This window comes from Notamacropus eugenii, chromosome 7 (genome assembly GCF_028372415.1).
Source record: "Notamacropus eugenii isolate mMacEug1 chromosome 7, mMacEug1.pri_v2, whole genome shotgun sequence".
In the NCBI taxonomy this organism is placed as follows: Eukaryota; Metazoa; Chordata; class Mammalia; order Diprotodontia; family Macropodidae; genus Notamacropus; species Notamacropus eugenii.
This window is the reverse complement of record NC_092878.1, coordinates 141,608,275-141,636,262: the sequence shown is the minus strand read 5'-3', so window position 1 is coordinate 141,636,262 and position 27,988 is coordinate 141,608,275. Positions and strand designations below refer to the sequence as shown.

Sequence of the window (27,988 nt, the reverse complement as noted above, 5' to 3'; positions counted from 1 at the left end):
TAGGACGGCTCCTGGAGGCTGGGGCCGGGCTGGACCAAAGCGGCCCCGTTACTGCAGACAGCACCGCGGCTGCACGGAGCTAGGCGGCGGGGCGTGCAGCGGGCCCCAGGTAAGAGCGCCGGGAGAGCGGGGGCTCCGCCGGGGCTCCAGATTCTGATCCTCCCAAAGTCCGGGCGACGGGCGCCGTGCGGGCCCTGCGGCCTCCTCGGGCGTTTCAGTTCCGATTCTGGAGGCTGCCTCAGGCTTCGCAGCGGCCCGGGGAGGGGGTGGGGCCTTTTGAGCCCGCTTCCCATTGGTGGGTCGGGAGCGGCCCAGGCCGAGGCGCAGCAGGGGAGTGGGCGGGGCAGGGGTGTGGCCGGCGGAGCTCCGAGGCCGACGTTCCACATCTTCAGGTCCGCTGGGAGAGCTCGGCTCCGGACCCCGGGGTGGCCGCAGCGGCGGCTGGAAAGGCGAGTGTCGGCTCGGCGGGTGAGGTCCTGGGGGCCGGGGGGGCGGACCGGGCCGGGTCGAGCCACGGAGCGGGGCCTCTGCTCCGGGCCGGACGTGAAGATGCTGCGGCCGCGGGGGGCTTCCCCGACGTTGGGCCAGAAGGGGCTGGCAGGGGGGAGGGAGTGTCCGGACCGACGTGGGTACCCGGATCGACGTGGGCACCCGGACCGACGTGGGCACCGCCGCCCTCTTCTTGGGGAGGGCCGCGAGCGTGGAGAGGAAAGGGGAACGTGGGGCAGAAAGCCTCCCTCCTTGTTCCCACACCCACCCGCCCACTTTTAAAATTCATTTTTTACCTTCTCTTTTTTTCTTTTACTTACCCCTTTCCAGTCCCCCCCACCCCCCCGCAGCAGAGCCCCTCCTCGTAGCAACATACCCATTCACAGAACAGAGGGGGTCCAGGGGGCAGACGGACAGGGTCATTTTACAGATGAGAAAACAGAGGCCGGAGGGAGGGGCGCCCAACCGGGGCTTATCTCAGTTCTTGCATCTCAGTCTTGTACTTTGGGCGGAGGAAAATGTTAAAATTCACGTGGGGATTGTGGCATTTAGCTCGTGTCATTTCCAGGTATGTGTCACAGGACGGCTACGATGGCTTCGGTCCATTGAACCGAGACTTGTTTTCTGATGAAGGCTAAGAAAAACACTCTTGTCCATTATACACAGTGTAGACAACGAAACCTAAAGCACCATACCGGTCGGTCGTCTTACTTGTTCCAAGTAGATAAGCTTCCCAGCTGGCAACCTGGGACCTGGTGAAGATGGTATTTGGCTTTAAACATTGGGGAGTGTTTTATCTTAAAATATAAGAGAAACTTGAATGGCTGTTGGAAATTTATTGTGATTCCCCTCCCCACCTTTTTAAAAAAGGGATTTTTATTTTTTTGAAGTTCACATCCTTGACTTGGTAATTCTAGATAGCTCTCCAATGTGTTTCCATCTTGGTGAAGGCTCTAGATGTTATAATAACTTTGTATCTATTTCATCCTTTTAGTGTTGGAGGGATGATCTCAAGGAAGGGTAAGAATGCTTTGAATTTAAAACTGCCTAAAAGCTCACAAAGCTGCCTTTTTTACTTCCTTGAAAAGTTCAGGAGAGTAGTTTGAATCATCCTTCATATTAGAAGAGGACCAGTGACGTCAGGATGGTGATGTCTTGACTTACAAGGGAGTTGGATTTAAGTGAGGCAGGGCTGTCCAAAGTTTGCACCAGCCCCACTCTGTCCTCCAGTCATGAGAATTCAGTGACCAGTGGCCCTCGATGCAATAGAAGACCTTGTCCTTTTAAAACTCTTTCCCAGATCTCAGTTTGTCTGAGGCAATGCCCATTCAGCGATTAAAGGCTAGGTAAGAATTGAGACAAAAGATGGTTTAGTTTTCCTTCCTAAAATAATCAGTGTGGGAGATGGGGACCCTCAGAGTTTCTGGATGGAACCAAGACAGTTATTTACACTTACTCTGAGCCATCCTAAGAGCAAGTGAGCTTTTGGCTGGGACTTGTTATTGGTCAATCAGTGAAAGCCTGAGTGATTTGGGTTTAAAGGCATAAAATCAGAGCAGGTTTGAATGGCTTCCCATCTTAAGTGGAAACTTATGTGAAAGGCACTCAGCAACATCCTGCCTTTTCAAAAAATAAAGTTCGAGTGGTTTAACTGCTGTGGGATCATACAGCATGGGTGGAGTAAAAATAAAGTCATAGTAACAGCTTTGATGTACATAGTTATCGCTCAGCAGGGTATGCATTTAAGCAAAGAATGAAACATTTCCTTCTTGATTTTTCTTTTGTCTAGATGTTTTCATTTGTTGGAAACCTTCATAGACCATATCAATTAACTGTCCTTTCAACCTTGTTTTCACCTAATTCTGTTTCACCTGATATTACCAGCTTTTTAGGGATGATTGTACGCACTCATGTTCCTCAGCCCTTGCTTTCACCATACACCAAAATACTAGATCAGCAAGTTAAAGATAATTTTAGTATAAAATTGTTTTATGTATGTTGGACATAGAAAAAAAGCTTTTTCAAAGTCAAATTGAGTGATAAAAATTTAGGACTTTTCTTTAATGCAAAAAAGAAATATTTTGCATAATCTTCACAGATTTCTATCACATTATATTAGTAAATAGTCACTTTTTGTGAACAGGTTCGTAGAATCCTTAATCCAGAGGTATGAGAAACTATAGACAACATCTAGTTCAAGGCAGTAATTCTGCAGATTAAAAACAGACCTAGAGGTGTTTAGGTGGTATAGTGGGCAGAGTTCTAAGTATTCCTGGAATCAAGATGACCAGAGCTCAAATCCATCTCCAGTCACTTACTAGCTGTGTTACTTTGTGCAAGTCACTTAACTTCCAGCTTACTTAATTTCTTCATCTAATAAAGGTAAGCTGAAAAGTTTCAGGAAAACTAGCTGTTTAAGTATTCTATTTGGACTGTGATATATGTTAGGCATACATAGAAATGAATTGTATAAATGTAGGTATTTTTAGTATTATAAGTGTATCAGAGAATCTCTTAAAAGGCTTTAATTTACCTAGGAGGTCATAACAATAATATTTCTGCTGAGTTGAAGTTGAGTATGAGTTGAAGAAACAGGTAGCAGTTGAATGGTTTCAGCATTTACTAAAGAAATGGTTCATGGGTCCCTGGAACTATGTTCGGAGAGCTTTTCATTCTCTTTTGATTCCTGATCCACTGAGCCCCATTCTTAATTTTTGCTTCTAGGGGCATTTCGCCACTTTTGGATATCCGGTTCAATTCTTTTTCTTTCACTGTTAAAACATGGAAGGTAAAAAGGAAAGTGTCAGTCATAATATTAAAAGAAAAGAATATCAGTGTGTTAATTTTTTTTCTTGTAACTTTAAGAGCTGCAGATTAGAGTGCCAGATTGGAAAGCATTGAGCAGTTACATCAGGAATGGTCTGAATTTAGCACAAAGTTTTTCAAAGATCTGGAGAAAGGAGTAGGGGTTGTCTAGGGCATGGTGTACCTTTCAGGAGGGGAAATGCATTTTGGGGAATGTCATCATTCTGAAGAGTAACAAATTATAGAGGAAAAAGAATTGCCTCGGAATCCAATGAGATCTGGTTTCAAATCCATCCTTTGATACTTAGGAGCTGTGTGACCTCAGCTTCTCAAAATCAACTTTAGTTCCCTGCCATAACATGGATACAATAATACTATTGGATATTACGATAGTTGAGTTGTTCTGAGAATCAGATAGCTTTGAAAATCTTAGCCATGCAAATTTCATCCCATTTGTGTTGTAGGAGCAAGTATCAGTCTAGCTAAAAGAAAAAAAAATAAGCTTCCCTCAGGCAGTGCTATTTGCTAAAAAGTTTTATTAATGCCTCTTGCTTTTTGTATTTGCAGTCATTTTGCACACACAATCCTACCTTGTAAAAAAAAGAAATATAATTGAATAAAATATAAGCAGCGATCAGAACCTGGATCCCATGTCTCTGCCCTAAAGGAGAGATGTGTGTTGCAGCATCTGTCTCCTAGGACCAAGATTAGTTATTGCAATTTTTCTCAGTTTAGTTGCCTGTTAATATTTTTTTTATTTACGTTCTCCTGTGATCGGATGCATTTTCCTTCTTTCTTTGCTTTGTTTCAATTCTCATAAATTGTCCCACTTTTTCTTTTCTGTTGCTTTTTTTTTTTGAAGTTAATGCTTTTTGTTTTGATATCACAGTACCCCACTACACATCCAGTGAACCTGCCAGTGTAACAAAGGAAAACAAGCAAAAGCAATTGATAGGATTACTGCCAATGATGGTGGCAGGCTTATACTTCTCAATGGAAAGGATAAAAGTGGATTTCCTTGAGTTTGGGACCATGTTTGTTTAGCTATATGGCTGTGTGTGTGTATACATAGAGAGAGAGATTTTGTTGTTATTTTCTATTACATTATTGTTATTGTGCCTATCATTTTCCTGGTTCTATTTATTTTACTCTTTATTTCAGTTCATACAAGTTTCCCTTTTTTTTTTAATTTCCAATTTTTTAAATTTCCATTTTTTTTTTTTAAGCTAGACTTGTGATTTCTTCAGTGTAGTGAGTTCCTGGTGAGAAAATTTCTTTTCCCAATGGAGAACAGTGCCCGCTCTGAAACTTAGTCTTAGAGAATTGCATAGGATAGTGAGGAGTTAAGTCATTTGCCTAGGGTTACACAGCCCAAGTTTCTCTGAATTCCTCATATTCATCATTTCTTATGTTGCAATTATATTGTATCATATTAATTTACCATAATCTGTGCTGCCATTCTTATGGGTGCCTGCTTTGTTTAAAAGTTTTTACTACCACAAAAAATACTGCTGAGAACATTTTGATATATTTGGGATCAAATCCTTTGTTGTTTCTCTCTATGACTACCTTTGGTTTGTCCTTCCTTCTTGAAGAGGACCATGACATCAGGAAGATGATGCCATGACTTGCAAGTGAATTGTATTTGAGTGAGAGAGGGCTGTACAAAGTCACCATTCTCGCTCTCCCCACTGGAACCATCTGGGACCAGCGGCAAGATACAGATTAGGATGACTGGAAATGGCCCAGAATACAGTGGGAGACCTTGGCCTTTTTAAGCTAAGGTCTTTTCCAAGGTCTTACTCTGAGTGAGTTGTTTCTCTCTATATCTACCATAAAGTATATTCTAAGTAGACTCTCTGGGCAAAAGATTGGAAAACCTTAGTGACTTTTTTCATATAATTCCAAATTATTTTCCAGAATAGTTGCACCAATTCATAGCTCCATCAACAGCTTATTAGTTTGTTTCCCTTCCCCTACTCCTTTTATCAAATGAATTAAAGGAAATTTTTTTTAAAGGGGAATTGACCATATTATCTTGTTCCTAATACCTTACAAAGTGAAAATACAGTACAATATAGATCAGGTTAATTTGTTGTTTTGTAAGTCAGTATATCACCAAAAGGGACAGTTCTATTTGAGTGTGACACCATTGCTTTTAAATGATTCATTTTGTGGTTAACTAACCCCATTACCCAGAGTAGAAGGAAACAGGTTATATGCCTTATGTACTCTAATGAAGTTTACTGAAGGATGTTCTTTGCCGGCAATACATTCCTTGGTTATATGTGTCTACCAGCTACCTGGGCTATGTGCAGGGCTGTAGTCTCAGATCATCTAATATAAAGTGAAACTCCCAGATGAGCGTTGAGGTTGCAACACTAGAGATGAAGAAGACAGTTCTCAGAATATTGTGCTAGCACCACTAGGGGCAGTGGGGATGCAGGCTCTTATTACCAAATGTAGTTACCTGGGCTGGCTGGTTACCTAGTTACTTGAGTTCCACAGAGGCCTGTGATCTCAGAGTAGCTTATGTGGGGCAGCAGCTATCATATGAGAGGTTCCCCTTTGCCCCTGCACTAGCTGTTTCATATGTCAAGGGAAATAAATGACCTTGAGGGTGCTTCTTGGGGGAAAACAATGGAACTTCTGCTGGAGTTTATAACTTTCCCTATCATATATATATATATCTACACACACATGTATATATGTGTATATACACACATATGCACATAGTATATATTATACTAACAAAACACATATGTATATATGCATGTGTATATTTGTTTATATATATCATATCCACACATATATAGATGTGTGTATATATGTCTACATACATTCCCATATGTGTGTATATTACATATGTCAGTGTTTACCTAGAGGGACTTCAAAAGGATGCTAAGTTTAAGGAAGAAAAAAGGTTTCCATTTACTAATTTACTGAAGTATAAATGTATATTCATGTATGCATTCTAGTTCAAGTGATACTGACAATAATTTATTCATTTTTACTGAGGATTTATGTTATATGAAGTTATCGAAATCCTTAATAGCAAGCATATCCTTTTGTATATTATAAAAAAAAAATAGAGTTTTAGATTAGACATTATAGAAACCACAATTTGATGGGTGGGACGTGAATATATAAATTTATTTTAACTTGCATTAGTCTTATAATTATTTGGAGCATTTTTCATTTGTCTACTCTTTCTAAAACTTGTTCATATCCTTTTGCCATGTTATGTAAGATATCAGACTTTTATCAGAGGTATTTGATGGAAAGATGATTTTTTTTTTCCATTCAGTTGTCAGCATAAAGATTATTGTCTTCAGGCTAATTCATTCTTTTATGGGCTATCTTGACTGTAAACTTTCGGATGACAGGAAATCTATGATATTTGAGACTGTGTATTTCTTCTGTGGTGGGGGTGGGGGTGGGTTGCACCGGCAGCAATAAAATGCTTGTTGATTGGTTGACATCTGTATTTCTTTGAAAGCATATAAACTTTTTCAGATGTAGTATCTGGTTCCAGTTGATTAGGAACAGCAGATTAAATAGCTTTGTAGAAAGGAAGGTTCAAGTTATCATGAAAATATTCTTTCCATCCGCCACATTTTTCTGAGTTTCACCTTCTTTACACATGAAGCACAGAAAACAAAAGAAGGCTGGAGGTAGAAACTTGGCAATTAGCAAAAGTTTAATAATTAGCTCTCTGTTTTAAAAAAATGCATGCAGGATAATATGCTTTTAAGTTTAATCTGCATTATTAGCATTTTATCCATCACTTTTAAAAATCCAAACAATCAGCAAAACACTAAATCCAGCCCTGATTAGTGTAATCGTTGCCTTTCACCAGCCATTTTGAGCTAGCCCTAGCATACCCCTAAGGAGTTAGTGGGCACAACCTGGCTGAAAGTCCCTCAGTGGAGAGTGAGGAGGAGTGGGGAGACAGGGAATAGGAGAACAGGTGATCAGAGGTTTTAAAGAGGTCAAGAAGGATGAGGATTGAGAAGAGATCACTGGTGACTTTGGAGAGAGCAGTTCCTGTTGAGTGACAGATCAGAAGCCAGATTAACAAAAGGTTTGGAAGAGAGGGAAAGGCTCTTTTTCATGAAGCTTAGGTGAGAACAGATAAAGGATGATAGCGATAAGGATGATGAAGTCAAGGGAAAGTTGTGCTGCTGTTTTTTAAGATGGGGAAGACTTGGGTAAGTTTGTAGGCAGTGGGAAAGAACTAGGAGATTGAAGATAAAATAGAGTAAGGAGTGGAGAGGGGGGCAAGTCTGGAGAAATCAACAGAAAATAAGGTCAGGGTGCATGTAGAGAGTAGTTAGCTTTGGCAAGGAGAAAGGCCACCTTCCAAGACCAAATGAAGGTGTGTGTAAATAGTGAAAGATTTCTGAATGACGTAAGTGATGGAATCCCCATAAAAATAGGCACCACTGAACAGCAGGCCCACTGCCCTTACCTAGCCACTCACTCACCCCCACCGCCACTCAAAAACCTAACTTGTTTACATATGTCTCTCTGCTCACTAGAACAGGTGTGTCCATGAACTCATACTTCCCACAGAAACAGCAGGTGTGTCCATGCATTCAATCACAACCACATCCATCTAGTCTCAGACAGGACCACAATGTTCAGCCAATCAGAAAGCATCACTACCAGGATGCCCAAGCAGGATGTGGATCCCAAAACAATAGAAGGGACTTCCCTTAAGTAGGTACCTGTACAGTAACAGCAAAAGTGTCCTTTAGGTGAACTTGTGACTAGAGAGGCTTATTATAATATAGTTTTATCATACATACATACCCCACCCCTGTGGGTTTTTATGTATGCATTGTGGGTAATTGCATACACAGTTCCACTGTGGCAGAGACCCCTTCCCTATCACCTAATCCCTTAACAAACCCCTCCTGCCTTTTCATATTCATAATTTATGTTATGTAATTGCATCTTTACCCCATAAAATTCCATTTTGCTTTCTCTGAAGCTGCTGGTTTCTCTTGGAACTTGACCCACTTTATGAGAGGTATCAATCTTAATAAACTCCTGTACTTGGATCAGAGATGGTTCCACCACAACACATCATGAAACATAAGGAAGTGGATAACCTCATTTAGAATATAAGTACAAAGTTCTAATGAGGAACACAACTATTGTTATTCAGTCCTTTTTCAGTCTTGTCCAGCTCTGAACCCATTTGGGGTTTTCTTGACAAAGATTCTGGAGTAGATTGTCATTTTGTTTCCCAGATAATTTTGTGGATGAAGAAACTGAGGCAAACTGTTTTAGCTAACTTGCCCAGGGTCACACAGCTAGGGTCTGAGTCCAGATTGGAATTCAGGAAGACTCGTCTTCCTGACTCTAGGCCAGTACTTTATGCCATCTAGCTGTCCCACACAATTACACATCTATTCATGTCTATACATATCTGTATGTTTATATGTATATTTACATACAGAATAAATATAATTACAGATAAAAATGGTACTTAAATTACTGTAGAAACTAGCCATCATTTAAAACCTTATCTCTATGAAGAAAGTCATTTAGGACTCAGAGTGCCAGGAACATAGCTTTCTCCAAATAGGAGGGGCGCCTTCCCTCCTTCCACCAGAGAAACTTCAGTGGGAGGGACTGGGGATGATCATGTTGTATAGAGGAGTTGTTTGTAAATTGGTTTCTGTCTAGATTGTTAATTATGTGCAGCCATTCCTCAAGATCAACTACACCAAAAAAATTCATGCAAATCTAACTCAAAGGCGAAGACAAAAGATTTTTAGTTTTTCTTTTAAGGTGTTGAAATGTGCTAAAATTTTCATGAGCCTTGTTATATAAGACTTACGTTCCTGTATCTTGGAATGATTAATAAACGATACTCCAATAGCTAAGGTGCAGTCTTAGCTAAAAATTGGAGACTTTGGGAAATATCTATTCTTTTTTGGGGGTCAAAGTTAAAAAAAAGATTATGTTGATGGAGGGGGAGGAGTCACAATCTCTCAGTGCCCTAGGCAACTCTCTAAGACTCTAAGTTGTGGAGAAGGTAATTTTATTGATATAGGGAACTCAGGAATGAGAAAAATTCCTCCATCAATAAAACCACAAGGTCATTTCCCATATGTATCATCATTTGTTTTCATACCATGTCTATATTTTAATGTCTCCTTTCCCCTCCCTCCTTCCCCATTGTTCCATCCCTCATGACAAAGAATGACAAAGGTGTGTCTGGGATGGAGTGGGGGGAATAGTTCAGCAAAACTGCTCTGCGCGAGAGATTTCATCTCCAGCCCTCCTGCAGCCTCTGCACAGGCCACCTCCATGCTGGAGCGCTCTTCCTTCACCTTACCTCTTAGAGTCCCTGGCTCCCTGTACATCCCCTCTCTTACATTGTGCAGTTATTAGCGCCTCCCTGTGCCCCGAAGTTGTGTGTGTGTGTGTGTGTGTGTGTGTGTGTGTGTGTACATGTACATGCTGGGCTCCTTCCCTCCCACTCCCCAGCTAGTCAAAGAGCAAGGGCTACTTTGTTCTGGGCTTTGTGTCATACAGACCTACCGTAGCACTGGCACACAGCAGGTGCTTAATAAATGCTTGTGACTTACTGCTTATAATTGCTTGTAATGCCCATCTCTCTCTTTCCTCCTAGTTGTACCATTTTCCTTGAAGACATTCCAGTGGTCTTTTCTTAACCGCCAAGTTCCTTGGGATCGAGTGATGTCAACAGCTGCCCTGTTGTTAGTTAGAAGTGGAGGGTGTCAGGTGAGAAGGAGAGCTCTGCTGACCACGCGCCTGCTGCAGGATGACAGAAGAGTGACCCCCGCCTGCCCCAGCTCCACCTCTGCGCGGAGGTCCTCTAGGTTCGATGCGGACGGCAGCGGGCGCCCAGCCACATGGGACACTTTTGGGATTTGGGATAACCGCCTCGATGAGCCAATCCTCCTCCCCCCGAGCATTAAGTATGGAAAGCCCATTCCCAAAGTTAGCCTGGAAAATGTGGGCTGCTCCTCCCAGATCGGCAAACGGAAAGAGAACGAGGACCGGTTCGGCTTCGCGCAGCTGACGGACGGGGTCCTGTACTTTGCAGTGTATGACGGGCACGGTGGGTCTGCAGCTGCCGACTTCTGTCACACGCACATGGAAAGATACATTATGTATGTACAGAAGCTTTCTGTCTGGCGTCTGGTGGTGACCTAGTCAGGCCCTTTTAGGCTTTTGATTCAGACTGGAGACATGTGTAAATCTTATACTATGTAACAGTGTTGGCATAAAAAATAGCAGAGTGAAAGTTACATCTTGTCTGTGGCCAGAGATAGAAAAAGCAGCTTACCATTGTCTTAAAAAAAAAAAGTATTGAATTTTTTTCTCTAATTCTCTCCCTTTCCAGTAACTGCAGCCCTCCCCCTCCCCCTCATAGAACTCATCTTTGTAGTGAAGCAAGACAAAGCACAGCCACTACATTTGATTATGTGTGTGGAATGTAACCTCATCTGAGTGGAATATATGTATTTTTCTCTCTTTTGGTGCTTAGCTTTATATGGTCTGCTTTTTAATGAGAGTTTTAGAAATACTTATTTGAGCTTTATATATATATATTTTTTGTAAATATTGATCAGGATTCATAGTGCTTTATTGGTATCCATTTCAAATGGCCTATATGGTTTTGAATTATAGAGAGTAAATTTGAAGTATTCTGACACAACTATTGTGTGATGATATTAGTGGTAGGGAGATTTCCTTGAGTGTGGTCACTGGAATCCTACTAAATAATCTCACTGGCCTAGTTATCCTTGAGAGAGTGCTGTGTTACTAGCTGTGAATGAGGAGTTCACCACAATACATCCAGGTGAATGCCCATAGTGTTTTAATAGAGGAATGTGTACCAATTAGGTCATAGGATCTGTAAACCAAAAGGGTGCCTAGAGGTCATTTAGTAAGCCTTTCATTCTACAGACAAGACAGTCAAGATCCACAAAAGGCAAGTGATTGGTCTACAGTTGTGCATGTAGTAAGTAAAAGAAGGAACATTTGAGCCCACGTCCTTTAGAGTTCTTTGTCTGTCACACTGCCTGTGGTTATCATGCTCTGCGGCTACTGGGATATAAAGGTATACGCTCCATTGCCTAGTTCTTTGACTTCCTGGTCAGACGTTTTCATTAGTCTTACAGGATTGTTGTGAGTATAAAATAAATTACGAATGTGAAAATGTCTTGAAAAGTATAAAGCGCTAGGTAAATGTGATTGGTGGTGACACTAAAAAGACTAAAGTTGTTATAGTTAAGTCTATAATGATTTAGCTAAGTATAATAAGTAAAACGATCAAAAACTGTAAAATGATCATATTTGCTCTTGGCTTTTTTTTTTTTTCCAAACAAAGGGATTTCCTTACCAAGGACAAGAACTTGGAAACTGTGTTGACAAGTGCTTTCCTAGAAATAGATAAAGCATTTATAAGGCATGCACACTTATCTGCTGATGGTAAGTAAAACATCTACATTTCTTCCAGGTAACCACTTGAAAAAAAAGCTTGCTATTCTAATGTTGAAATGGACTTTTAAGTAGGAAATTATTTAATGTCATAGAAGGAATCAATTTGAGCATATGTTGAAATCCAAACTGATGGATTATTCGCACTGTACTTAAAAATTGTCCTGAAGAGTTTTGTGTATGTAACGTTCCACTAAACTTTTAAAAAGTTACTTCATATTATTCCTCAGAATTTACTTGCTTAGAACAATTTACTAGACAGTAAAGCTTGATCCTCATTGGAAAAATCATGTTTTTCCCCTAAAAGGCTATCGCTCCCATTGGTTTAGACAAGAGAGATGAATTGCCAGACCCTGCCCTTTCATTTACTGGGTTGCTCCATTCACACTGAAGGACAATGTACACACAAGATAGAGTCTTTTAGGATTTGGAAGCTCTATAATGCACACCCATATCAGAATTGGCAGAGTATTTTGTACTAACAAGAAAATTGTTGTTTGTGAAATGGAAGGGCAAAAAGCTGAACTGCAATGCTTTTTACAAGAGGTGTGCCTTTAGACTTATTAGCTAGCTTGATGATTGATACTCTGGATTTGATTAACTCTTTTCTTTTGAGGAGCTTAAAATCTATTACCCCAATTTCATTTTCCCAGTGTCCCAAGGAAGTGGATGGGGTTGGATTACTCCCTTTTTGCAAATAAGGAGACTGGCATTCACAAAAAGAATGAACAGTGTCAGGAGTAGGACACAGATTTCTCCTGATTCTCGGGGCAACTTCACTTGAATTCTGTGTTTTAGAGACAGTGACTTTGTGGTGAGAGTCCGTTATTTTCTCTGCTCTCTGATGAAGGTTTTCTTATTAAAATCCTCAGGAAAACATTGAATATTGTATTTTTTCAGGGCTAATTATCTAGTTGCTGGCTTCTTTCTGAGCCAAAAGGAGAGACTTCAAAGGGGAGGCAGAATCCAAATACTGTTTGACTCTTGTTAGTCATTTTTAAAAGAATGGGTCAATATCAGATAATTTTGTTTGGTCCCAGTATAGTTCATGTGTAACAGGCCATTGTGAAAATAGCTAAGCATTTTGGAGTAAAATGTTTGGAAGACGATGTTCAAGTTTAACAAGAATATGTGTCCCCGTACCACTACCACTTAAATAACAGTACAGAATATATCCTAGCTGATAGATCTAGGGCTGGAAGAACCCTAGAAGTCATTTCCTCCAGCCCTTCATACTACAGATGAGAGAACTGAGGCCAGGAGATGTGAGGTGCACAAGGACACAGGGTCGTAAGTTCCACAGGCAAAATTTGAATCCTATTGTCTGACTCCAAGGTATTTTGTCTGCTGTGGTAGACTGCTTAAATCATAATATCAGATATAACAGAGAATCGACCCATAGGTTCCCAAAGTGGGTGATACCACCCCTCAAGGGCATTGCAACAATCCTGGGGTGGTAATTTTTTGAAATAATACAAATTAAAAAAAAAAACTGTTAAAGGGTTAGAGAAAGTAAATTTCCAGGGAGGTGCTGATTAATTTTTTCTTTTTTTTTGAAAAGGAGGTAGTAGGCCAAACAAATTTGGGAAACTCTGGATCATTAGAATAACTAAATTTGTTTGTTTTGGTTAAAACCTAGTAAGAGTGTTTAACTTGATAAAAATAAGAACTTAAAGGAATTTATGAGCATTGAGAGGAAACTTCAAGATCACCATCTTAAAATATTTTTAAGAGATGACCCTCATCAGGTGGCAAGTACTTGTATAGATGTATAAGTTTCTTACAGTGCAGCTTCAGCCTTCCATGATGGCTCATCTGTGGGAGGACACTAGTGGAACAGGATCTCTGGAAGATTATGCCTCACTGGAAGGCTCATAGAATAGTCCTGGCAAGCAGATATACATCTTGTTCAAGGAACAGCCTGGTTAAGTTCCAAATGACTCCTTGCCAGAGGGACAGCTGGCTTCACAGTAGGAATGTGAACCTATGAATAACTAGAAGTAACTAAGACTTAATACCACTTTTAGGAACTTCTAGGATGGTAAGTATGGCATGTAGAATCTGTTTCATCAATGTGAAATAAATTGGTTGATCAAAAACACACTGTACGAAAACAGTTTGTTCATACGTATTAGTTTTGTTTCCTTCGCTTTGAAGAAAGAAATTAAGAGAAGTACTCTAAATCCATTGGACTAAAAAATATCCGTAGATCTAGCCAAATGGAGCATTTTACTCATGGGTTTGGAATTTTCTGAAATATTATATAACTTGGCTAGTAATATTTCACCAAAGTAAAAACAAAACAGAAACACCTCCCCTTTATACTATAATCCTTTAACCAAAATTCTTGAGTGAATTTCCTGTTTGCCTCTGTTGTTGTTTTTTGTGGCAGGGAACTTGGACCTGTATTCTACGAACACTTCTAAGCCAGGCTTCAGTCGAAAGAGATCTGCCAGATTTTATCTGGTGATTTCTAGTTTCCTACGTCCTCTTTGACCTTAGTCAAGATGACTTATAGAAATTGCTTAGCCAATATTAAGAATATGTTGCAATACAATCATATAATAAGGGAAAAAATGAGAATTTTTCTTTTATGTTAAATGTTTTATAAGAATGGATGCTGATTGAACATATTTTATGATTTTTTTCTATGAATATAATAGATAATTTGTAGAGATGTACTCTTATCTGAGGATTTGGGGTCTGCGTGGCTAGTCTGGGTAGAACTGAAATGCTTTTGAACTTTTTTGATAGAAAATATGCTGGTAAAATTTGGTTACTTAAGTTTCTGAAACTTCATTTCTCTAGGCTCAGCCCATCACATATGTGACTGCCATATGTTGACTTTAAACATAGAAAAGGAGCATCCTTGGCAGATTGCATCTGAATTTGCCATTTGGGCACTTGTCTGGCCTTTAATTTGTTAGTACAAGTTATTGTAGCATTTCTGTTTTAATGATCCAGTCATATTACCAGTAGAGTAGTGGCAATCAAGTACAAGTTAAATTTGAAGTCTGTGGTTTGAAAATTTCTCTTTCAAGTGGGAATTTTAGGTTTGATTAAAAAGCAAATAAGTACTTATATTAATGCTATGTTGTTAGTATCTTTTCATTCAGTTGTTTCAATTGTGTCCAAACCTTTGTGACCCTATTTAGGATTTTCTTGACAGAGATACCAGAGTGGTTTGCCATGTCCTTTTCCAGTGGCTCCATTTTGTCAGGTAGTCAGAGGTGAAGTGACTTGCCCACAGTCACGCAGCTAGGAAGTGTCTGAGGCTGGATCTGAACCCAGGTCTTCCTGCCTACAGACCCAGAGTTCTATCTACTGAGCCACCATCTCCTGTTCTTAGCACATAACATGCTTTATTTAGCTTTACAGAAATAAAATTTTTTTTTTGGATAATACAGCAGTTCCAATTTGATTTTTGACTTTCACAGTAGAAAGAGACCTTCTAGGTCCTATATAAAACTTGCCCATTGGATGAGTCTTTTCTATGATAATTGCAAAAACAAAGGATAAAATGTGAAGATGATCAAAACTTTTAATGTTATTTAATTGCCATTTCATTAAAAATGTAGTTTTAAATAGATGTTTTTGCTTTATATTCATAATTAAAGCTGCCTTTTTTTTTTTAATGAAGTTTGGTCCCAAATCAAAGTAGTTTTTAAAAAATTTTTGAAAAACAGTCATTATACAGTTGATCCTTAATCATTCACTTTAAACAAGACATTTTATCTTCCCTAAAGTCCCTTTAATACTAAAATCACATTTGTTTGTTGGCATCTACAATGTACAAATTATATAAATATCAGTACATATTTATATAAAATACATAAACTGCCTCAATGAAATTGAATCATTTGCTTGCTATTTCAGTCAATTATTTCACCAAAGACAATACCTGCTTTAAATCAACAATTTAAATTTCTGAGTCCACTTTCCTTTGAAAATAATTTTTATTGATATCTCTTTTTTTGCGTCACGATAATTTCTCCCCATATCTTGCTCCTTCCCTCTCCGAGAAAGCCTTGCATAACTGATCAGTATGTTGAAGAAGTCTGAAAATATGTGCAAACATATCCAACACTTGTGGATCTCCTACCTCTGCAAACAGTTGGGGTCAGGGTGTCTTCTTATATCTCTTCTTTCCAGTCATCCTTGTTCTTTATAATTTCTCAGCATTAACTTTGATTTTATTTTCTTTTGTTTTTGTGGTCATTCTTTCCATTTACATTGTTGTAGTTACCATGTATAATGTTTTCTTGATTCTGCTTGCCTTACTCTGTATCAATTTATGTAGTTCTTCCAAGGCATCTCTCTATATCACATTTATCACTTCTGTACAATAATATACTTCTCCATTACATTCATGTACCATGTTCCCCAATCACTGGGCATCTACTTTGTTTGCAATTCTTTATCACAAAAAGTGCTGCTGTTAATATTTTGGTATGTGATGTGGTATAGCCATTTTAGCCATGGCCTCCTCTAGGTACAAGTGTCATAGTCGAATCTCTTAGTTAAAAGGTATGGATTTTTAGTCACTTTATTTGTATAATTCCACATTGCTTTCCATCGTGGTAGTGATGAATCACATTCTCATCAACAATGCACTAGTGTCTTGTTCTCCTACCACCCCTCTAGCGTTGACTATTCCCATATCGCCTATAGGTCTACATGAAGCCCTACTTCCTCTCTATCAAATCAAGTCATTCCATGAATAAAGAATTTTTAAAAGAATTTTTTAGCTCATTACTTTGCAATAATCTTACTTTACAGTGAGGCTCAATGAAATTTTAAAAGTTTTTACCAAACCCAACGTTCTTTTCTCTAACAGTCAAGGAGAGAACATAACACAAGAGACACACTATTAAAAGTAAACTAAACTAAAAGGAAAAAAGAAAACAAAGTATGGGTTATAGGAAAGGATAGTAGAATTTAATTATCGTTGTGTTTATTCTGAGCATATTAATAACTTTGCAAAATTAGAGCAAGGTAGCAGCAGGTGTTTTAGACACATAGTGCTAGGTCTCTTTTGGATGAACTCTGACCCTCTAGAAATCTGAGGGATTCATCTTTTTAAATAGAGTGACGACTATAATGTCAGTTGCTGAATTGGTTAAAATGCCCTAGGGAAAGTATGTTGGGACCTTTTGTTGTTCATAGGATAGTTTTTATTAGTAGCATTTGAGAAAATGAGAATAGTTGTGTCAAGGCACTGTTCCAAAGTAGATGTGCACATGGAGATTGACTTTCCTTAGTATATTTCAATTTAACCTGTTATTACAGTTTATATTTTAATAGGGCCAGACCTGAGGTGTGGGCAATCTGAGACTTAATGGTCCCACAGATTAGAGTAAAGACCTCTTAACTAAATGGGCCCATAATGGTCTTACCCAACTTAATGCTTAAAGTTTATCCTAGAATCCACATGCATGCTATCAGAATTTTCTGAAGTTCAAATTAGTTGCACTTTATTTAAATAGATATGAACTTTGAGGGAGAAGGGGTAATAAATTGTAATACTTAATTGTCTAATATAGGTTTTTTCCTAGTTTCAATTTCATTTCTCTTCTCTGTGTGAAACCTTTTTACTGAATCACTTAGCCCACGCATGCTTTCTTTTCTTACCTCGTTTTTGTGCAGCTCCAGATAAATTAGCATGCTATGTTTCTGTAGTTATTTGACTTAACTAAAAATTTTTCAGCAAAAATTTATCATATATATGTATATATATGTGTATGCATACATATATATGCATATATATGTATATATGTATGTATGTTCAAGTTGTCACTCTCACTAATTTATACCCCTGTATGTAATATTTGCAGGCACTTTGCTGATCTCTGGGACCACTGCAACAGTAGCCCTGTTGCGGGATAGTATTGAGCTGGTCATAGCTAGTGTTGGGGATAGCCGTGCTCTCTTATGTAGAAAAGGAAAGCCCTTAAAGCTGACCACAGACCACACTCCAGAGAGAAAAGATGAAAAAGAAAGGTATTGCCTCCATTGTTTTGGGTTTTGTTTTTTTTTTTGGTAGAAATGCTGGTTTGCATTTAAATAACAGTTTCTCTCCTAAGTTGAATCAAGGCCTTTGACAAATGGTAAGCTTTTTAGAGTTAATTGAAGTAATATTAGCCTGCCTTTTTGATTAGCTTTTAAATTTTTCTCCATGGAAAGGATCAAGAAATGTGGTGGCTTTGTAGCTTGGAACAGTTTGGGACAGCCTCATGTGAATGGCAGACTTGCAATGACAAGGAGCATTGGAGATTTGGATCTCAAAAACAGTGGTGTGATTGCAGAACCTGAAACAAAAAGAATTAAGGTAAGGACTGCTTGATAGAAGAGGTGTGTATTCATTGGCTCCCAGGTGCGAGGGCTCCGAAAGTGGATGCTGCTACTACAGTGGCTGCTGATGGCAGGGCTAGACCCCGTTCCCTTCTCATGCAGGTGAAAGAGCTTTCTCACTGACCTTTGAATCTGTCTTTGGCATTTGTGGTTTGAGCAATCTGGGAGCCGCAGCTGCTACCTGTGATTCCGCTCCCTGAAGCCTGCTCCAGTGTTGTCCCTGCTGCCTCATGGTCAAAGCTGGGCTGCGCTCTGTGGGTTGTGCTCTGTTCTGAACATGATGCAGTAGACTTTTTCTGTCAGCCTTCCAAGCTGTCTTGGTCTGGAAATCTCTTTCACTCTGTCGTTTTGTGGCTTATGATGCTCTAGAATTTGTTAAGAGTTATTTTTTACAGGTATTTTATGGGCTGGGCAGGGGAGAGCTAAAGTAGGTCCATCCTTCTACTCTACCATCTTGGCTTCACTCCCCAATCCTCCCCATGATTCTGTATTATAGCATCAATACTGGTCCTCCAAACCAAAGTTCAAGGACTCAGAATGACTCAGCACATATATTAGAATAGTATAAACACAAGTATATGGCAAGACACACACCTAGGCTCAGAATTACACACGTAGGAAGAGTCCAACCTTAGTCTTTCCAAAGTCATCCTCCTAACCTTTATTCCCAGGGACAGATAGATACCCACTGGTCTTATGGCTCAGATCTCACTCCCGTTGCACTGCTGGCATTTTTTCTTGAAGCAGTGCGACGTTGGCCAAAGAACACACCAAACCTAAAATTGAAACTCATGAAAAAATATTCCAGATCCCAACAGATTTCACCTCAAATAGCAAAATCTCACTGATCACAGTAGTTCTGGACAGAGTTGTTATCAATCCTCTCAAGTTATTGGAACAAATTAGCTAGCAAATAAAAATTAGCAGCCTTCTAGGAAAAAAAAATCACAAAAGATTTTACTTAACATTCCTTTCTATTAATATTCCTCCTTCTCAAAAATAGCAAAAAATTTATCCTGATGTAAAATGGGAGTCCTTAGAATCTAATGAAGTATTACCATTTTGTAAATTCACATAGATAGTGAGCATATGATAGTGAGTCAGTCTCCAGACTGACAGATATCTATCTTTTACTCAACCTTTAAGGCAAAAATAAATCTTTAAGACTGGAGTTTGTTAAGACTAAGTTAATTAAAATGTAACTTCAGTATAGACCTTTCCAGATATAACTTCATAACTAAATAAATATCTAATTACCATTCCCCTCTTGTAAAACTTGTTTGCATTGGGAGAGGAAATTCATTTTTCGAAGTGGATAGCCAATAAAACCTCCTCTTTACTGTAGATAAACTGGAAGTTTCCACTTTCTTAAATTGTACTACGGAATATTAGCAGTTTTCAAACATTTACTTTTCCTTTAGCAGTTCAACTCCTAATGTAACAACATCCAGATTAGAAGAAAAACTGCATGCCTAATAGTATATCTACACATTGTAAACAATATTATGGATTCAAAACATGAAATAAAACTCATTTCCAGTCAGATGACCTTAATTCAGTTGAATGCATTTCCCCATTACCTTACATAGAAAATCATTCTAAACAAATTTAAACAGATCTAACAGACTTTCTCATTCTAACTAGGTGTGCTTGGTATTTTCACTCCTGTAGTTCTCAGGTTTAAGCATCACAGAACTTACAACAGAGTTGAAACAAATTTATAAACATTTCAATAACCTTATCAGATAAAACATCAAAAGATTTATCCCCATTTTTGTAATACGAATGAAGTAAAATATTCTTAACAAAGATACTAGCCTTTGGACAGCTTTAACAACTGAATTTCTAACCTAACAGTATTTAAATTATAATAGAGAATTTATTTTCCCATCGATAATGGTGTTGCAAAGTTTCACAATATAGACGTATTTAATTTTGCATCACTAGTACTAGGTAATACAGATAAAACTTTGTCGAGTTAAATTCACAGCTCTTGGCTCTGTTTCAATGGATATTTACAAAGGGTAAAACTGAGGCAGGTCTCCTAGCTTGCGTCCTTTACTGTGGTCTGTCGGCATGGCTTCTGGCCAAGATGGAGGGTGTGGCATTTAAATAAGAACGGGACTAAGAACTCCATAGGAATCTCATCAGAAAGAGAAAACAATTCAATTACTCGGTCTACTTTTCAATCTCACTTCGTGATTTCAGTAACTCAGTATTATACTTTACACAGGGACTTTTTATCCCAAACATTTCATATTACCAGCCAATCCACTACCAAAGGCTTTTCACATGGCAGTCATTTACAGTTATCCCACTTAAGTAGGACCAAGTCTGGGTTCTACAGTCTCAGAGAGAAAGAGTCTATGCCATGACCCTCTATTGGCTTTCAGATCAGGCTGCAGCTTTTATTAGTTTCTAACAACCTTTCCACTTTAAACCTTCCCATCCTAGCTTTTCATTTTTGTGTATCTCATGGTTTGGAAAACCAAAACTTTATTACCTTCCATATTCTTCTCTCAAACCTTCTTCTTTCTCCCTTTCCAAATTTCCAAAACCTGTTACTCAAACTAAACAACTTTCCTTTACTTGCTCAAATTGTACATTTTAATCACATCTCAGGCAATATTCACTCTACAAAGTATATTCTTCATAATTTTAGCACATATTGTTGTTAAACTCAGTGACTTAATAAAACCTTACTTTCCCAAGCTGTATCAGCCCAGATGATTTTCTTCACTACTTTACTGATCACAGTCATACTTTGTTGCTTGATTAGTTACAATTCAGGCAGGTATCCTCAAGCACAGGCATGGGGCCTCGAGGCCTCATGTGATTTGTTACTCTACTCTAGGAGATTAAAGCATCTCAAATCTCTCTCATCCCAAATGGGGATAGAAACCTGTACTGCCTGTTCGTAGTCCCAGTTTCTGAAGAAGTTTGTGGGGAAAATCCCTTTAAAAATCCGTTAAGGTGCTCTTAGTAGTTACAAAAACTTGTAGAAGGCCTACAGTGGCTAATATTTCTGTTCAAGTATAAGAGTGCAGTTCTGGGTTCTCTCAGCCCTGTTAACAGCTTACGAAAGCCTTGACTGTGCAATTTTCAGTCAAGTTCTGTTATGTTGTCTACAAAGATCTCAAAGCATTGTTCCAAATTAAATCATACTTCTCTTTTCTGCTTACTTATATTCACTTTTCAGAATCAGGAGAGAATACTTTGTGATTCATCAATCAAAAGAATTGTCTTTCAATTCATACCAACATTTCTTGTACAGTTTTTTACAATGGTAACATACGTTATAAACATAAATTGCTGAAATTCCAAATTGATTGCATTTAAGGTCACTACACAGAAACCTTGATCAAAGCATGCCTTAGAGAAAAAAAGCTCATTTTTTCAGTTTTAAACACATTACCCTGATGTCAGATATTGGGTGGGCAATTGTAAGGAACAGAATTCCATAGCCAGACAGTTCCCCAGATTTACAATTGAACCTAATCTACAAACTTTCATTTGAAGTTTAGCCTTTAGCAGGAAAGTTACTTACTCTCTAGCTGCTGCTCCTCTTGAGTTAGAAACAGAATTTCTTTCCACACTTAGTTTTAGTCTGTTAGCATTTGTTGTGTTTCTACTGGATGCTTTGTCGATAGAAAGAACAGTTTCTCAATCTTCTAAAATTGGTTAGAAAAGAGGGTGAGGGGGGAACATCTGGAGAAAAACAGGCTGCGATCTTGGTACCTGATCTCTGTCCAATTTCTGCCCTTCTTTTGATGTGCTCAGTAGGCATGCTATACCAGTTAAGGTACCAGTTATAGAAATGTTTTTAACAAATGGGCACAAATAAGATGAGCATCTAACCTCACATCCAGGTTAGCACTTTTCCATAGCTTGTTATAAAAGTGGTTAGGATTCTCTCCCTCTTATACTGTCTCCTGAAAGCTCATCAAATCTAAGGATGTGACTTCTCCAGCTGGAGAGATCAGGAGACAAGAGCTTGCACCTTCTAATAAATACCTCGTTATCCTGGTTAGAGAAGTTTTTGTGTGACCTCATTGCTTTTCCATTTTCTGCTTCCTTTGGCTCATTTAAGGAAGTCTTCTTGGCCATGCTGTTTTTGCTAGTCTTAGTTCCCATTACATGTAAAAATCCTTAAGCTCACCTAGGCTTAAATCTTTCGGTTTATTTTCTACCTCGTTCTCTTGAGTGGCCAGAATTCCCCTCGGAGGGGCTATTGTGGCTTGGTCATGGGAGAAGTGACTTTAGACACAAGTGATATGACAGAAAGGACCCAGAGGTTCTTTACTGGCAGTCTTCTTCCTTATCCCTAGCGATTTAAGTCACTGCCCACAGGACAGCTGGGTTCAAACGTCTGTCCTGCTAGGCTTTTTCCTGAAGCATGTGTTTGAAAAGCATGTAGAAGCACACAACAGATAGTGCTTGTAACAGACATTTCTGCTCTCATTTTGGGTTACTAGCTGTCTCCAGTCATACTTACACAAATACAAACTTAACACTCCATAAAGACAGACTTAGGTCACATTCTGGGATACACACACAGGGCTCATAGAGAAATATAGATTACTCAAATTCTGCAGTGTACCCTCAGGTCTATCATGTCTCTTGAGAGACTATTCTTGCTTCTATTTTTTTTTTTTTAAGATTCTAATTGGCCTAATCCTACCTGGAGGAGAAATATTTTAAATTCAGCCTCTTTTTTTTTTCAATTTTGAATTTTTAAATGTTTTCTTGGTGAATGAAAGCCTAGATTCTGTTTCCCTCTTAATGGATTCTTATGGCCACCAAATAAAAGATTCCTATTCAGGGTGTTTGATTTTTGGCCCTTCCTCATCAAGGGACATCTTTAAATGATTGATTTTTATCCTTACCAAAGGAACCCCACCATAACCAGCAGTTTTCAGGGATCAGATCCTAGAAATGTACTGCAAAACCATTTGAGTGGTTGCAGTTCCCTTAAGGGACAGGGGGCAGATGAAATATATCCTGAATTGCCCGTGGGTCTTTGCCAGTAGTCTCCATTAAGGAGATGACTTAATTAAAAATGATAGGAGTCTAGATTCAGGTGGAACTAAGTATTTACTGTTCCAGGGACTCGGGTCTGTGCTGGCACTAGGGTATCCAGAAACTCATTCCCAGAACCGGTAAGCTAAAAGCTCCTGACACCATTAAATGTCAAGTCCTGAAATAAATCAAACTCGTAAGAGGAGAGAAAGGCATCTTTAATCGAGATAAAGAGAGTCATGAGCCTGGATCACTCATATATCTGAGTATGTCAATGTCCACCAAGAAAACCTAAAGAAGAGTTTTCAGGAGGAAAAGGGGTGGGGGTGGGGGCAGAGTTATCATATGAGGAGCAAGGCCTAGTCATAAGGCTATATGTTCATGGTCAAGATAAATTCCTTAATCTCTCTGAGACTCAGTTTTCCCATTTTAAAAATAATACACAAACTTACCCAAATCATGGAATTGTTATGAAAGTCAAATGAGAAAATATATTTGTAAAGTGCTTTGCAAACCTTATGTTGTATACAAATGGTTGCTAGTAGCAAGCAGATGATATGCATACTTAACTCCTGTCATTATTTGTATCACAAATAATCGTTAGTAATATCTGATACAATAAAATTAAGACTTGTAGATGAATCTTTTGTACTGTATTGCAGTACTGCTGGATTGTTTTACAAGTGCTGTGATAATTTGGGAAGAAAAAAAGATGTATGTGATAATTTTGTTGTATATTTGAAAGGAATAACAAGGTGTTCACAGTAAATTTGCAGTTTCATGTACAATCATCTTTTTTATTATATTATGTTATAGAAGTGCTTGTTTTATGCCATAAATTAAAAATAACTTTTTAAAAGTATGTAATCTAATTAGAAAAGCATGGTACATGTTTATGAATGGCATTTATATAAATTGAAAAAGATACCAAGAAGGAAAGGAAGGCAAGGGAAAAAGAGGAAGGGAGGGAAGGATGGGTAGAAGGGTAGAGAGTGATATTTTTTTTTTCTCCCTGGAAAAATGGACATTTGCCCCTCTGCCTTCTCATTTATATTGTTCTGATTGCTGTTAAGGAATAAAAAGTATTTTTATTTTTGTATTTTATTTATTTTTTTTAATTTTATTTATTTTCAATGTTCTACAATCACTACCATATAACTTAGATTTTTTTCCCTTCCTCCTCCCTCCCCGAGACGGTATACAATTTTATATAGGTTCTACACATATATTTCTATTAAATACATTTTCACTATAGTCATGTTATATAGAAGAATTAAAATGAATGGGAGAAATCATATAACAAACCAAAACATAATAGAAAAGAAAATATCTGCTACATTCTGCAATTGAATTCCATAGTTCTTTTTCTAGATGTGGAAGGCATTTTGTCTGAAAAGACCACTGGGAATTTTTTAAGTCCTTGCATTGCAATGAAGTTCTAAGTCTACCAGAAAAAATCCTCTTGGTTGTTAATGTGTACAAAGTTCTCCTGGTTCTGCTCCTTTCACTCAGCATCAGATCATATAAGTTTTTCCAGCCCTCTCTGAAGACTTCCTGTTCATCGTTTCTTATAGCACAATAGTATTCCATTACATTCATATACCACAATTTATTCATTCATTCCACATTTGAGGGGCATCCCCTTGATTTCCAGTTTTTGGCCACCACAAAGAGAGCTGCTATAAATATTTTTGTATATGTGGGACCCTTTCCCATTTTTATGATCTCTTTGGGATACAGTCCTAGAAGAGATATTGCTGGGTCAAAGGGTACGCACATTTTTGCAGTCCTTTGGGCATAGTTCCAAATTACTCTCTAGAATGGCTGCATCAACTCACAGCTCCACCAACAATGACTTAGTGTTCCAACTTTCCCACATCCTCTCCAACATTTATCATTAGCCAGTCTGATAGGTGTGATGTGGTATCTCAGAGTTGTTTCGGTTTGTGTCTCTCTAATCAAGTGATTTAGAGCATTTTTTCATGGGACTATAGATATCTTTAATTTCTTCCTCTGAAAACTGCCTGTTCATATCCTTTGACCATTTATCAACTGAGAAAATAAAAAGTATTTTTCAAGAATTACCATCATGTTGGTATATAAATGGCTACTCCACAACAAATAAAGTATATTCACTGTCATTCTCAAGTAAACTCTGCTTGATAATCATGTTTGGGTTTATTTCTAGCTGCAGCATGCTGATGACAGCTTCCTGGTCCTTACTACAGATGGAATTAACTTCATGGTGAATAGTCAAGAGATTTGTGACTTTGTCAATCAATGCCATGACCCCAGTGAAGCAGCCCATGTTATCACTGAACAGGTAATGTGGCAGTCACTTTAGTTCTGTTTTCATGGGAAATTATTTGAGAGCAATTATGTGAAATGGCTAAAATTGGAAGTCTCAGCACAGAATAGAAGAACTTTATGTTTTTGTGCCAACCTGTGATTTCATTAGTGTAAGGAACTTCTGGTGGGGAAACCCCCTCTACCATTCTAGTTGAGCCACTCCTGCATAACATAAGCTCATACAGCTAGTGCCTTGGCACTGAGAGGTAATAAAGACATTGTATGTCAAAGGCACAACTTTAATCCACTTCCAGTTTCTCTGACTGCCACATGGGCAGAAAAATTTCTCTTATGTCTCAGTTTAATTTTTTTCTTTCCGAGGTTACTTGTATAAATTATAGATTCTATTTTATTATCTATTTTTATAATTTTTATTTTATATGTATATTTTATATGTGATTTTATTATTATCTATGACTTCTGCTTTTACTGTATAATTTGCTATAGATTATACAGGAAAATATTTTTCTTTTCATATGTCTGAATTTGACATTTTGCTTGTTTTCATTTTAGAGCTATAAGAAATTTTAAAACTCTTCTAGTATAATTCCTTTAGTTTACAGAGGGAGAAACTGCAGCTCAGAGAGGTTCAGTGATTAGCTCAAGGTCACACAGCGAGATCGTGCCAGAACTGGGACCTAGAATTCAGTTATCCTGACTTGAGCTCTTTCCCCTAAACCCAACTATCCTTCTTAGGAAAGTCTGTAAGTTAGGTATGTACATCACATACATGCATCAGTTACTGAAGATCACTGTACAATAGTGTATGCAATTCATTAAAAATTCTACTTTCCTGTATTATGGCTATGAATTATGTAAAACTAATATACCAGTTTTGGAAAATATTAAGTAAGCAGTTAACGAGCAGTAATTTTTTTGATTTCTTAGAAATTGGAAGGATTTTCAGGGAATGATTTGAGTGTCTCAAATCTGTTAAGCTGCCTGTTCCTTCCTAACTCTTGACTATTTCCTAGCTAGATGAAGTTGCTAGTTAAATATATGATATTACTGTGTATGAAATTGGAAACATCTTTATGAACGGTGGGCCTGTGGTTTTAAAATTTATTTAGTATTTTCCCCAATTACATGCAAACATGATTTTTAACATTCATTTTAATCTTGGTGATTCACTGACTTTGGGATATGTTAATGAATGTGGCTTATTTAAAATACACTAGATATATATCTAACAACAGTTGCAACTGCCTCCTGTGGTTCTGGATAGTGTATTATTTGAATTAATCCCTGACAATCAAGTTACAATTGCCAAAAAGATAATTGTATACTTTTTGTATCTGTATTGGAAAAATAAACAACCACCCTAAGATTGATCTCATTATTAAAGTTATCTTGAAATCAGTGAGTGGTCATGGAGTCTAGTGTAACGTAAACACCACTGTATTTAGAAGCCAGGTTTCTGGGTCCACCCCTTAATGATTCACGTGACCTTGCACAAATGACTTTGCTTGTCTGTGTTTCTCCATCTGTCCAATGAGGGGGCTGAATTAAATGGCTTCTGCTCTAAATCTCTGATCCTGATGCCTTCTACTGCTGTCATGCACAATTACTTTAACCAGTTAGGTGGAATTTATTCGCTAGTAAATGACTCAAAAATATCAAAAGTATTTGGGAACAGTTGAAGCAGGGATCAGTCATCCAAAGAGCATGGTGTACTTACAGTGCATCAACAGTAGTTAAGTTTCTTTGTGCGAACTCTAATTTCCTGTATTTGTTTTTCTTCTACCAAATGCTATAGGCAATACAGTATGGTACTGAAGATAATAGCACCGCAGTCGTAGTGCCTTTTGGTGCCTGGGGAAAATACAAAAACTCAGACGTCAGCTTCTCCTTCAGCAGAAGCTTTGCCTCGAGTGGACGCTGGGCTTGAGAGCTTGGGTCAGATGTTTGTCTGTGATTGATGTCTACTGAACATAATAGGAAACTGAATGACATTAAAAAAAAACCAAACTGGTACCAGGATCATCTTGTGACTCAATAAATTTATTATCCATTTCCATGTATTGTTCATAAGTATCATGGCTATCACCTGTAAGCTCTAACTCAACTTGTTTGGCATAACAGTATGGGTAATCAAACATCTGTGAGTCCATGCGTACGATGAGTGAAAGGATCTCATTTAAAAAAAACAAAACAAAACAGGAAAGGGTTTGATCTGTTAATCATTTTATTTATTTTTCAGACTACTAGGCAGCTCGTGGTTTTCAATGATGATTTTTTTCTGCACAAGATGAAATCTAATTTTATCACATCTCTTTGTTTATTTGGATGGATTCTTGGTTTCTGGGGTGTGTGCATCTGTGTGTATGTATGTATGTGTGTGTATTTTAACAAATAAACAATGGCATGTATACATGTTGCTTTTTTACATACTCCACTAATTACAAAATATTGATTACGATTAATGCAGAAAATCTAGACCTTCTCACAATTGCTTTTTAAAATTCTGGCCCAATAACTAGCTGACTAT

General features: G+C 38.2%; 1 protein-coding gene and 1 long non-coding RNA gene across 3 annotated transcripts; one reads left to right on the top strand and one right to left on the bottom strand.

Annotated features, from left to right (window-relative positions):
• Positions 1-12: 12 nt before the first annotated feature.
• On the top strand, positions 13-27,869 carry PPM1K (protein phosphatase, Mg2+/Mn2+ dependent 1K). Of its 2 annotated transcripts, none has more exons than XM_072625514.1 (7): positions 13-109; positions 9,944-10,448; positions 11,672-11,772; positions 17,616-17,781; positions 17,965-18,109; positions 25,340-25,474; positions 27,257-27,869. In XM_072625514.1, exons 2-7 carry the CDS (start codon positions 10,012-10,014, stop codon positions 27,386-27,388), a joined length of 1,116 nt encoding a protein of 371 aa, XP_072481615.1. In that variant the 5' UTR covers positions 13-109; positions 9,944-10,011; the 3' UTR covers positions 27,389-27,869. The 2 variants fall into 2 exon arrangements, with proteins under 2 accessions (XP_072481615.1, XP_072481616.1); XM_072625515.1 differs by lacking the exon at positions 13-109 and adding an exon at positions 372-468.
• Positions 2,523-9,980, bottom strand: LOC140514975 (uncharacterized). Its single transcript, XR_011970785.1, has 2 exons — positions 9,900-9,980; positions 2,523-3,260 (listed from the first exon to the last, which is right to left on the bottom strand). It is a non-coding gene; the product is annotated as an uncharacterized lncRNA (long non-coding RNA).
• Positions 27,870-27,988: the final 119 nt, after the last annotated feature.

Coding starts and splice junctions, on each gene's coding strand:
- PPM1K (XM_072625514.1), top strand. CDS start 10,012: ATGTCAACAGCTGCCCTGTTGTTAGTTAGAAGTGGAGGGTGTCAGGTG. Junction 11,773..17,615: donor TGCACACTTATCTGCTGATG/GTAAGTAAAACA, acceptor TAATATTTGCAG/GCACTTTGCTGATCTCTGGG. Junction 17,782..17,964: donor AGAAAAGATGAAAAAGAAAG/GTATTGCCTCCA, acceptor CTCCATGGAAAG/GATCAAGAAATGTGGTGGCT.